The 13,275-nt window shown below is 29.4% G+C and overlaps 3 protein-coding genes across 4 annotated transcripts; 1 reads left to right on the forward strand and 2 right to left on the reverse strand.

Moving 5' to 3' along the window:
• Positions 1-43: 43 nt before the first annotated feature.
• Positions 44-2,448, reverse strand: LOC131169342 (uncharacterized). Its single transcript, XM_058128561.1, has 3 exons — positions 1,686-2,448; positions 1,403-1,536; positions 44-166 (listed from the first exon to the last, which is right to left on the reverse strand). Exons 1-3 carry the CDS (start codon positions 1,885-1,887, stop codon positions 44-46), a joined length of 459 nt encoding a protein of 152 aa, XP_057984544.1. The 5' UTR covers positions 1,888-2,448.
• A 2,905-nt stretch (positions 2,449-5,353) lies between these two features.
• LOC110645393 (uncharacterized) lies at positions 5,354-7,227 on the reverse strand. Of its 2 annotated transcripts, none has more exons than XM_058151700.1 (3): positions 6,071-7,227; positions 5,741-5,885; positions 5,354-5,598 (listed from the first exon to the last, which is right to left on the reverse strand). In XM_058151700.1, the coding sequence occupies exons 1-3, from the start codon at positions 6,771-6,773 to the stop codon at positions 5,553-5,555; spliced, it is 894 nt and encodes a 297-aa protein (XP_058007683.1). In that variant the 5' UTR covers positions 6,774-7,227; the 3' UTR covers positions 5,354-5,552. The 2 variants fall into 2 exon arrangements, with proteins under 2 accessions (XP_058007683.1, XP_021654232.1); XM_021798540.2 differs by having other exon boundaries at positions 5,731-5,885.
• A 2,674-nt stretch (positions 7,228-9,901) lies between these two features.
• Positions 9,902-12,257, forward strand: LOC110667567 (uncharacterized). Its single transcript, XM_058151708.1, has 2 exons — positions 9,902-11,186; positions 11,998-12,257. The coding sequence occupies exon 1, from the start codon at positions 10,031-10,033 to the stop codon at positions 11,177-11,179; it is 1,149 nt and encodes a 382-aa protein (XP_058007691.1). The 5' UTR covers positions 9,902-10,030; the 3' UTR covers positions 11,180-11,186; positions 11,998-12,257.
• The last annotated feature ends 1,018 nt before the right edge of the window (positions 12,258-13,275 follow it).

Below are 13,275 nucleotides of genomic sequence, written 5' to 3' on the forward strand. Positions count from 1 at the left end.
CGAATTCGAAACTGAAACTTGTGTTTTATTGTATTCTCTGTGCTTATTCCTCTTGAGGAATCATCCAAGCCTTTCCTGTTTGTGGCGAAACAACCTTTTGCTCTATTGGATGAAGTAGCATTGAAGATGCAGGAGCAGGACATTCAAGTAAGCAATCTAACAAACCCTCAAATGAATGAAAAAAACAGATTTACAAGCCATTTGGCATTGTTTTACACAGTATTTTCAGCATCTTCTCTGAAATTTTCACCTAATATATGCTTAAAATAATATTGAGGATGATTTGGCCATTCCCGTTTTGCAATGATTCTAATTGATTAAATGCCCTAATTTATCTTCACTCAGATGTATAGTATGTATCAATTGAATTATTCCTTTTAGTATATTTTATGTCTGACATTTTAATTAATAATATTTATTAACCATCCAGTCAAAGGGCTACATCAAGCACAATACCGTCATTATGGAAATCCAAAAATTATTAATTTAGTTTTCTTTTTTAATATTTTTTTATATATGCTAAGAACATATATTTATTATATTTTATAAATTAATAAATATTTATTAATTATATTATTTAAATTAATTATTTTAATACTTAAATATCCAACATTAATTAAAGGTAATGTCAATTTTTAGTGAAATTCTTATTTTATTGTATATAGGGTTTCTAGTTTGATTTAAAATTTAAAAGAATTGAAATTTCTCGTCCTTCCGGCTTTTATCTCAATTTGATTTTAATCTCATTTTAGTACCTATTTGAAGGTCCAACAATAATTAAAGGTAATGTCAATTTTTAGTGAAATTGTTATTTTATTGTATATGGGGTTTCTAGCTTGATTTAAAATTTAAGAGAATTGAAATTTCTCGTCCTTTCAGCTTTTACCTCAATTTGATTTTAATCTCATTTTAGTACCTATTTGATATTGCGTTTGAAGGTTTAAAATCAAATGATTTTTATGAATAAAAGTACTATTTTAAATTATGTTAAAAAAAGCAGTTTGAAAAAAATTATTTTATTATTTTTAATATTCTTATTACTAAAATTTATCAAATTTAATTTTAAATTATTTTTTAATACTCTCTTATTAGTATTTAAATAAATAATTTTCTTAACAACAATTCTAATAATAATATCAAACAGGTATTTTAGGAGAGATTTCTATTGTATCAACTACCCTACCTATTTAGAGATGGTCGCAGGAATGCTTTCAACTATCCTCGTTGAAGCATATGTTAGTATTACTGTTAATACTTATTTTTCTCGCTTGAAATGAGATTCTCACATCGACATTCGTGTTACAAGACACCATTGAACTTCTTAATCTTGTCAATTATCAAGAATAGATAACAGTAATCAATAAGTTAGTTTATATTAAAAAAAAAAAAAAAAATTCATGACATCAATTACCAACAGCAGCAGCACAAGAACAATTCCAGCAACTAGAAGAGGACCATGCAGGAAAAACAAAAGCTGTATAAGCAAAAACAGAGCCTTTTGCACCCAATGCACCCTCGCAAAATTGTCAGGCAGACCTATAATCGATCATTGTGCAGATTTTAGAGTAATCACAAACAATATCAAGTGATGAGTCAGTTGCTTAACTTAATACAATCATAAATGCAACAAAATCCAAAAGAAAACATTTAACCTCAAGTGTTAAGAGTAAGAATCTGCAACCTACCTTGCTTCTTTATCTCAGAGGGTGCTGGTTTCCAAAGTCGCATCAGACAAAAAGTGCCTGTAATAATCACCCCAGAATCGACAAACACTTGTTTTATTGATATAGTTCCTTCATTGATATAAGAAATCGAAGCTCCAAGCCCAGTGTGAGCTACTCCCAGAAGACCCAGAATTTTGATCATACCATACATTTTCATCATCATACTTGCAGGAACTTCTCTCTTCTCATTGGGGTCTCTTTCCACGGTAGGCTTCTCTGTTTCTTTATGCTTGAGATGGGGTATTTTGCTTGGACATTCACTTTGGTTTTGGGATTTCTCAGGATCAGAATGTGAATCTGAGCTTGAAAAATATTCAGGTTTTTGATTTGTTAATACTTGAACTCAAGGGTATTGTTAAAGTCATTTCCTTCTTAAAACCAGGGATTGGGCTTTCTCCCTGGTAAATGTTGAAAAAGATCTTGACTTTTCCAATGCTGACAGAGCAAAATCATGATTTTTGATAGGGGTAGTAAAACTTGAGTACGATCTAACAAAATGCTTATTGGGGTTGAAGGGTTTTGCTGTTGAGAACAAGGAGAAATAGAGAAATGCGGAAACAATCTAAAGCCATGGTTTTGGGATTCTTGGGAGATGAAATGAGAATAAACACAAGAAGAAGGAGAGAGATTTAACAGCTTAGAAGAGAGCCTACGTGATATCAGAATAGAAGACATCTTGGGTTGCCACAGACACCTGCTTGCAGCGTTGGGGCTCATACACAGCCTGAAGATTAATAAGTGGGGTGCTCATGACTTTCGCGTATTTATCATAATTTTAAATAATTTGATTATTATAAATTAAATAGGAATATTGATCATTATTATATATTACTAAATGTGAAAAATCTAAAGTACCCTTTTACCCGTAAAAAATTAGAAAACAAAAGAACCATCTGATTTTTCAAATGCTGAACTTTTTTAGACACATAGACAATAAACTTTCACTATTTCTAGGGTAATTGAATAAAAATTATCTTAACTTCACTTCCAAAATTAACTTAAAAAGGAATGTTTGTCTAACTCATACATATAGCTCAAATACCTCATTCAAACACCCATGGGCAATGTTGTTCTATTTTTGAAAATGTATAGTTCGGCACAATAAATACATTCTATATGCATCTCTGTATAAGCTCATATGCAGAAAAATTTCATTAAATCACAACATTCTATAGGATTAACAGCTTCAAATTTTGATTGTCCAAAGAAAAAAAAAACAACTTCAAATTTTGATAGACCTTTTAAGTACCACCCATGTGGCCTTTAAAGCTGTTGCAGCTTTTAGAGCAACCACCTTTGGAGTAGGTCCTGGACGCACCTCTTTATGAAACTCAGTCTGACAAAATCGATCCCATCAGCCATGTGAATAACAGAGGTGAAGCACTAGAACCATAAATTTGTATTATGATATAGAAACAGGAAAAGCAAATAGAAAAATACAAAAATTCTTACTGATATTATTACCTTCCTTCTTGTCTTTCTTATACCATGAATAAAATGAAAATAATCATATAAATCTTACCAAGTTTTCCAGCTCCCATGTAAGATAACGTAATAGGATTATTAACCTGGGGAAGAACTCCAAAGAGTATAAGAACATCTCCAGGTTTAAATGAAATGTTTTCAAGTAGCCATCTGATTGCGCTCGGGCTAACATCCCTCGATGCATCTTAGACAGCCACTACTCTTCGAGGTTGAGCTTCTATAGACATGATTTAAGCAGATTGTTGGAGGGCTCACACTAAAACTCGTCTGGATATTCTTGTTCTCAAAGAAGAGAACAGAGGACATAAATATATCCAAGATAGAAGGTATTAGCCAAGCTTTTCTTATATGATGATATTCACTATGCTTGTTCTAAGACAATACGTTGTTGCCTGCAAATCAGTAGCAAAAGGACAGGATGATATTGTGATGGGTACTGATATCATAATACAAATTTTGTTAATTGCGGTCTTTGTTGGGTTGATTGTAATGGCTGAAAGTGACCTTGCCTTGATCCAGCCTGACATTGAAAAAACAGCTTATGAGAAGCTGCTTTTGCAGTTGTTTTCTAAAGAACCTTTCCTCTGTCCTTGGTATTCAGACTGTAATTTAAACACTCATTTGTAATTATTCTGTCAAGAACTTGCATTTGAAAGGAAGATAAAATAACTATCAAATAAAAGATTGCAAAAATCTAGAAATTTTCATTAACCACTGCCCTATAATGGCTTCCTCAAGGCCCAAATTTGGAGTTTGCAAGGTAGAAGCTTTTATGACATACGCACAAATCTAAGGGACACGTAAATGAAGAGGAAGAAAAGAAAAGGAAAATGAAAAGATTTGATGTTCATTGATCATACACGAGAAAAAGTTTACTATTATAAAAGTATAAGGCTCGATCTCTCCACTACCAATATAAATGTCATAAAAAAAAAAAAATCTTATTTCGATATCACTGTAAATTTTTTTAAATTGCATATAAAAAAAAATTAAATTACGAAAAAGTATAATGAGTATAAACAATGTATAGGGTGCATTAAAAAAATATTAATAATACTTAACTATCCAACAATAATTAATGAGTTAACATTAATTTTTAGTGAAATTAATTATTTTTAGTGTGTTGGGGTTTTTAATTTTGTTATTAATTCAATACCGAACATAAATTAAAATATTAAAACACTAAAAACAGGTTTCTAATATTGTTCCAACACCTGCAAAAATGGGTTATTTTGACTTAAAATTAAAGAGAATTGGGATTGAATTGCAAATCGATCTCATTTTAATTTCAATTTCAATAGTTGTAAATTTGATTTCTCTTATGAACAATTAGTATTAGAAGCCACAAGAAGTTATTAGTAAGTAATACTATAGGAATCAAGTTGATCCATATTTATCATGGATTAATGATGTGAAAATTCATCAATGCTTTTTTCTTTTTTTTGAACCTTATATAGATTATAATAATTAATTAAAGGTAGTATTTTAAAGGCACTTAATTTTTATGATAAAATTATTAACTTGATCCACAAAACATATATGTTAGTATTATTGTTATACTTATTTTTCTCACTTTTAATAAGATTGTTATATTGTCATTCGGCTTACAAGCAACAGTTACTCCTTATTTGAATAGAGAATAGAGAAAAAAAATTTAAATTTCTCTAATTTTTCTTATTTAAACATCGATTTAAAGAGAGAAAGAAAGAGAAAGGAAGAGAAAAGGCAATTTTCCCCTCTGTTGTATTAACCCCAAAAGATTTTCCTCCAAATTAGAGGAAAATCAGGAGAAGTTTTTTATGTAAAAATTACTTCAATACCCTTCAAATGCTTCCGCTCTCATCTATTTCATTTCTGCTCTTTTTTTGCTGTAAAAAGTGGCTTACATCTTTCATTATTTCTGCTCTTCTCTTTGCAGATAGATTATCTAGTTTTCTTGCGAGAATGATGCCTGCATTATTCTTGTTATGGAGATATGACTTTGCAAAAGAGGGAAACGAACCATCTTAGTGAGATATATTATTGGGCACTGCTATAGGTAAACTTAATTTGCAGAAAAGAAGAATGCCTCTGAACATCAAACATACTATAATGCCACCTTTTTTTTTTTTCCCTCAAAATATTAAATAATAAAAATTGTAATCAACGAATAACTATTAAATAATTTATATTTAATATATAATAAAAAAATATCACGTAATAAAAAAATATTAAAGGATAATAACATATAAAAAAAATACCACATGTAAGTCAAGTCCTTTGGGAATACATGCATGAGCTTAGATTAAAAAAAAATAAAAATAAAAAAGGTGGATTTCTCTCCTATCCTAATAAATTTATCCATCATGAAGATTGAATTTTTTTAACTTTTCCTTCCTCCTCATTTCCCCTGCACAAATAAGGATGCAAACAAAGAATTAGTCTCCAACACCATTGAACTTCTATATCCAGTCAATTATCAATGATAGACAACAGTAATCAACAAGTTGGTCAATACAAAAGAGAAGTTACTAATACAAACAGAAAGTTACTCTAAAGCATCCATTCCCAATGGCAGCACCATAAGACGTCCAAGTATAACAACTAGAAGAAAACCCCACAGCAGATATGTAAGCTGTAGAAGCAAAATCAGAGCCTTTAGCTGCCAATGCACCACCATAAAAAAGTCGGGCGTACCTATAATCGAACATTGTGCAGATTTTAGAGTAATCACAAATAATATCAAGGGCAGAGTTGTTTAACTCGTACACAATCATAAATGCAACAAAATCCAACTGAACACAAGACAGATAAGAAACACCAAGTACGCTCTCAAAGAAAACATTTAACCTCAAGGATAAGAGTCAGAATCTGCAACCTACCACGCTTCTCTGCTGATTTGCAAAGTTGCATCAGCCAAATAGTGCCTGTAATAATCAACCCGCAACTGTCAAACACTTCTTTTATTGGTATAGTTCCTTTGGTGATATAATAAATGGAAGCCGCAAGCCCAATGCTAACCAGTCCCAGAAGACCCCCAATTTTCATCAAACCATGCAATTTCTTCATTAGCATTGCACCAACTTCTCTGTTCTCATTAGGGTCTCTTCCCGCGATAGGCTCCTCTCTTTCTTGATGCTTGAATTTGGGTATTTTGTTTGCATTATGGGATTTCTCAGGATCAGAAGGTGAATCTGAGCTTGAAAAGCATCTAGGTTTTTGATGAGTTAACTGGGTATCAATACTTGAACTCAAGGGTTTTGTTAAAGTCATTTCCTTGTTCTTCAAACCAGGGATTGGGGATTTCTCTCTAGTAAATGTTGAAAAAAATCTCGACTTTTCCACTGCTGACAGAGCAAAATCATGATTTTTGGTTGGGCTAGTAAAACTTAAGCACGATCTAACAAAATGCTCATTAGGGTTGAAAGGGTTTTGCTCTTGAGAGAAAGGAGAACTGGAGTAATGACGAAACAATCTAAAGACAGGGTTTTGCGTTTTTTGGGAGATGAAATGAGAACAAACACAAGAAGGAGACAGGTTTGACAGCTTAGAAGAGAACGCACGCGATATCAGAATAGAAGACATCCTCCTGGCTTAACCACTTGGAGAATTAGATTTTTGGTTGGGCTAGTAAAACTTAAGGACGATCTAACAAAATGCTCATTAGGGTTGAAGGGGTTTTGCTCTTGAGAGAAAGGAGAACTGGAGTAATGACGAAACAATCTAAAGACAGGGTTTTGCGTTTTTTGGGAGATGAAATGAGAACAAACACAAGAAGGAGACAGGTTTGACAGCTTAGAAGAGAGCGCACGCGATATCAGAATAGAAGACATCCTCCTGGCTTAACCACTTGGAGAATTAGAGTTTATACACAACCTGATTAGGATGATTTAATCCAATCCCATCAGATTTGGAGGTTATCATTCATGAGATTAAGTGTTTGTTGTCAAATTATCCTCCTTTATCAGTAACATATATTCCTAGAATTGCCGACTCGCACGCTAACCCCCCCCCCAGATCAGTTACCCTCTGTTTGGGAGGAGAGAGAGAGAGAAGCATAGAGTTTTACAAAGGAAAGTTTTTTGTGATTTTTAAATATTTATAATTTTTTAATATTTAAGAGAAAATAATTTTTTTTTAAATATTTAAAATTTAAAAATTAAGTACTTCCTTAATTTATTAATTTAATAAGTTAAAAAATAAAAATTTTAAAAAATTATATTTTAGAAAATCTTCTATCCTTTCAAATAAAAATGTAAAGTTTATAAATCCTAAAAAACATTTAATTACTTTAAAAAATTCCTTCCCAATATTCTTTTATGTTAAAAAGAAAATGACCTAATTGCCGTAATTAGAATTCATATCGTATAATTCCTTTACCAGATTTATGTGTCAGTCATTCCATATAACATGACCTAACTACTCTAATTATAATCCATCTAAAATAATACACTTATTCTATTTCCAATCCTTATATATATATATATATATATATATATATATATATATATATATATATATATGTAATTTTAACATATATATTACCTATAATATTTATATAAAATATAAATATGTGAAAGAGAAATATTGATTAAATTACTTTTAATTATTTATATTATTTATAATTATATTTTTAATATTTAATTTAATTTTATAATTTATATAAATTTAAAATTTGTAGGACTTAAAATTTAATTATCTATATAATTTTAGAGTTTATATAAATTTAAAAATTTTAATTTTACTTATATTTAAAGTCTACTTAATTAAATTTTTATTATAATATAATTTTAAATAAAATTTTATAAAAATAACTTAATGATTTATATTATTTATAAAAATAGGAGTATATTTTATTTATATGAATAACTTTTTTAATGAATTCTAATAAATTTTTACCTTTATTTTATAATTACTTATATAAATTTATTTTAATATAATTACATTTGAATTTACATAAAAAAATAAGAAAAAAAAATTAATTTTTATCAGTTAAATAATAAATTCTTTTATTGATATTGTTGAAATAGTCATTTAATTTAATTTCTTATTAGTTTATTAAAAAAAATTCATATAAAATAAATTTATATTTTTCTAAATTATAAATATATTTCTAAAATTTTTAATGATAACATTAATATATAAATTACTTCTAATTAAAATTAAATTTATATATATATATATTCAACAGTGAAAAAAAATTCATATTCTTTGATTTATATAAAATATTTAATTAATATGTAATATATATTAAAATTATATGAATCTAAAATTTTTAAATAATAAATAATTACGTATGAAATATAAAAAGATTATATATAAAAAACATTATTTAAATAGATAAATATATTATTTAAAAAATTAATAATTAACTTAATATATTAAATTTCAATTTAATTATAAAATTAATATAATTAATAGGATAATTATAATTTATAATATTATTTTTTATTTGAAAATGACACATTATTAACAGTTTAAAAATGTTAATGTTGTACATATAAAAATGTATACTAATTTTTTAACATTATAATATTATCGTAATTTGGTAAATAATAAATATATGAAAAAAATTAAAAATCATAGTTTAAATATATAATTTTCATTTTAATTTAATAAATTTATATTTAAATACAAACACAAATTGATAATTTAATTAAAAAAATCACAATTTCCATATAAATATAAGTATTATATCATTTAATATATTTTTTCTTTATTTAGATTCAATATTTTTTTTTCAAATTTGATGTTTAATTTTAAAAAAATTAATTTAAAAATATATTATAAATTATTTTGATAAATATTTTATTATAAATCAAATAATTATTTATACATTTTTTACTATAATCATTTTAATTGCAAATAACAATATATTAACATCAGTGATTTTTATTTTATTGCATGAATTTTTTATTTTTTTTGTAGGAAAAGAATATTTTAGTTATTATTTTATTATTTATAAATAATTTATTAATATTGATATATTTTTAATCTTGTTTTAAAAATTTTTCTCCATATCATTAAAAAAAATAAAATTATATAAAATATTATATATTAAATAAAAATTAATAATATTAATACTTATTGATATGAATGTATACAATTAATTTTATTAAATAAAATTAAAAAATAAAATTAAAAATAATTATAAAAAAATTAATATTATAAAAAATTATATCAAATTGAATTTATTTTATTATTATGTATAAATTTTTAAATAATATTAAAAAAATTTAAAATTTTCAAATTAATTACATATATATTATATAAAAATTATAAAATAATAAAAACTAATTAATTTTAACAAGCACAACACTTCTAAACTAATAAAATAATAAATAATTAAATTTATATATTTATAAAATACTTACCATTATAAAAATATATTATAATAATAAAATTTTCATTATAAATTTCATTTTTATAATTTTTTATTTTTATTAATTTAATTTAAAAATAATAAATATATATAATATATATTATAAAAAAATAAAATATTATATAATAATAATAATAATTAATATATTATAATATTATATTAAATAAAAAAATAAGAAAAAATAATATATAAAAATATTAAATTAGAGTAGAAAACATATAATACATGTTAAAAAAAAAAACACTAGAATAACATTAATCGCTTTGATGGGAATTCAAATTTGATGACTCGCAGCTCTGAAGATAAGTTTAATAGCTAAAATTCATTGGTTAAAGCTTTACAAGTCGACAAAAATCTAGGAAAATCGGGCCATTCCTCAGGAAAACCTAGCAGAAACGCATCCCTGTAGCCATCAAATATAGATTTTATGTTTCTCTTCTAAAGTCTCTTTTCTCCCAATATGAAGAACAGCCTAATCGGAACCCATCTTTCTCAGATACAAAAACGTTTTCTGCGAGCATCTGCAATACCCTTCTCTTCCAATTCTCCATTGCCCACTGCCACTTCCTCACAGTCTTTTACAGTTCAACATCTCGTCAACTCATGTGGGATTCCCCTAGAATCTGCTCTTTCAGACTCCCGGAAGGGTCAGGTCGACGAGAATCACCTACAGAGAGCTCAATCTGTACTGGAAGTCTTGAAAGCTCACAACTTCACTGATACCCATGTGGCCAGATTGATCTCAAAACAGCCCCAAGTCCTCCATTGCAGAGTGAGCGAAAATCTCCAGCCTAAATTTGAGTACCTCATGAAAAATGGCTTTGTAGGTGAGCTTCTGCCTGAGCTTATTGTGTCAAATCCGATAATTTTGAGAAGGGCTTTAGATACTCAAATCAAACCATCTTTTGAGTTGTTGAGGTCTTATCTTTATAGTAATGACAAAATTGTATCGGCTATGAAGCGTAGTTCATGGTTGTTGACGTTTAATTTGAAGGGTACAATGCAACCAAATATGGATTTCTTAAAAAAAGAAGGTGTGCCTCCTCATATCCTCGAAAATCTTATTAAGTCGCACCCAAGAACTCTAATGCAAAAGCATAATAGGATGGTTTATGCAGTGAATACTGTTAAAAATCTGGGCCTTAAATCGACGTCTGGAATGTTTATACATGCTGTTAGAGTGATGATATCAATGAGTGAGTATACTTGGAAGAAGAAAGTTGAGCTGATGAAGAGTTTTGGATGGTGTGAAGAAGAGATTTTGTCGGCTTTTGTGCGAGAACCGCTTTGCTTAGCTTGCTCAGAGGAGAAAATCAAGAATGTGATGGATTTCTACATGAACACTATGAAGTTGGAACCGCATACTATAATTGCGTATCCCAAGTTTCTTATGTATGCAGTTGACAAAAGGCTTCGTCCAAGGTATGATGTTTTGAAGGTTTTGGAGTCAAAGGAACCGATTGAAGGGAACAGAAAAATTGGATGGTTGTTCACAATATCTGAGAAGAAATTCCTTACGAATTATGTTAATAGGTATGCAGATGAAGTCCCAGGTTTATTGGAGATGTATGTTGGCGCCAAGAAATCTAAAAAGCTAGGTACTTCATAGCAAAGTTGTAAGTTTACATCAACAATGCAAAACACAATAGTAGCTATGCGAGTTCATTTCATATCATTTTGGATATTGGTTTCTTATAGTCATATCTTGGTGTTTTTCCATGACAATTTTGGTTCCGTTCCCTTAGTTCTTTGTCACTTTCCCCCTTCTTTTGATGCATGTTGTTAATCTCTTCTTACTTTGTTTTTGAACTTCCAACATTAAGGACACAGCTTAACCATATGCACTCCTCAAAGTTCTTAAATTTTGATGTGAGAAAATCTTCTTCTGTTCTTATGGTGAATTTTTCTTGTTCCTATGGTGAATTTTTCTTGTTCCTATGACACCTTTGGAAGGACTGCCTAACCTTCAACTTTATGTTATCGCTAATCTAAAATCTGTGAGAACTGAAAAAAAATGACAGGCAATTAAATTCCCTTTGTAACGTGGTAATCAATTAGACAATAAAGCCTCACGGTAACACCAAAACACTAGGTTCAAATTTGTTAATTAATACAATAGAAAAATCATGATATTAGGAAAATACAAAAGTTAGAAAAGATCCGGACTTATACAGCTTATAGTAGAGAAACCGAAAACAAAAAGTGCTTCCGTATCTCTCAGCATTTTAGGGAAGGCTGTCCTCTTAATTGGTCAGGTCCATGCAAGCTGAAACTTTGTTTCCATCTGCAGTGTTCAGGGTTTTCACTTTCTTTAACCCGTGACTTCTACTTATCAGATTGGCATACCTCTGAAAAAGAGGTACTCTTGTTTTGTAAAGCATTGGAAGTGGACTACATGTGATAGCTTTCATTGTATTTCTTTGCAAGGGTTTGACAATTGGAAATATACTGGCCAAGGTGGCAACATTTTTGTTTTCAGTTCTAATCTTAATGCTTCTAGAAGAGGGAAGATTACTTCAATTGGTAGTAGTGGATGTAGAAGGGAAATGTACATTAATGTTTTTGTCATAGCTGCCACAACATACATGCACACAAACTAAATGATTGAAAGATGAAGAATCATTGTGTATTCCCAGATTGGGATTGTTTGCATATGAATGTGAAATCAGTAAATCAGTTTTTCAACCTTTTTTATTACTGTGGAAGCTATGCATATACAGACCTTTTTTTATAGTACTTGCTATAAAAGTTTCTCTTAGGTTGGCAACTTGTGCTTTTCTTCTTTTCTACCCTTTCTCTTACTTCTTCACAATCTATACTCTATAGAGAAATAGACTTAACAAATCCATTAGCCAACTTTTAATTTGCATTTAGACACGATGAATGAGGGAGCTGGGCTGTAATGAAGGCAGAAGCTTTGTTGGTAAATTGTACATTTGCAGTTATTTCTTATCTACACAAACAAATATTTCAGGGAGAAAACAGTAGTATAGATGGAACTCCTGTTGGTAAAGACATAAAGTCTCAGGATTCTGCTATGAGCTCTGGCTCTAATATCCCATGATTATAGCAAGGACAGAGGTTAGAAGGAAAGCATTCCTGTGAAACACATGGCTTCCCCTTTCTCTCTCTCTCTCTCCTGTTGAAAGGGCAACAGCATTTTCTATTCCTTTTCTGGAGATTCATTATGGTTAAAATGTCTCTGCTGAGAAAGAGGTAATGATTGGTTTGTTTAATTGTCCAACTGTAACAAAAATGCGTTGCAATGTGTATGCATGCCTGAAGCTTCAAGCAGGGAAATAAAGGTGAGAGAAAAACTGGGGTTGTTGCAGCCCAACGATTCAGTCATTAAAGAAGAAGAAGAGTGTGTGGAGAGGAAGGGTTTTGACATTTGTGAATATGTTGATGTCCCCTCTCCATGGCATCTTTCCTGTGATCTTTATTCCAGCTTCGTAGAAACACAGGCCATAAGGGCTATTTCCTCCAAGAACCCTCTTCCCTATAGCCTTGCAAGCAATACTAGTCTCTTCGTTGTTTTGTTCTGTCTCTCTCTCTCTCTCTCTCTCTCTCTCTCTCTCTCCACATCCCACACCCCACCACCCAACACAACCACCACCAACCCCCACCACCCAATACTAGGGTTTTGGTGAATGCTTTCTCAATGTGAAAAAGCTTGAGAAGTCAGATCCCACTCTAACAAGTTAT

Source organism: Hevea brasiliensis, chromosome 1 (genome assembly GCF_030052815.1).
Source record: "Hevea brasiliensis isolate MT/VB/25A 57/8 chromosome 1, ASM3005281v1, whole genome shotgun sequence".
In the NCBI taxonomy this organism is placed as follows: domain Eukaryota; kingdom Viridiplantae; phylum Streptophyta; class Magnoliopsida; order Malpighiales; family Euphorbiaceae; genus Hevea; species Hevea brasiliensis.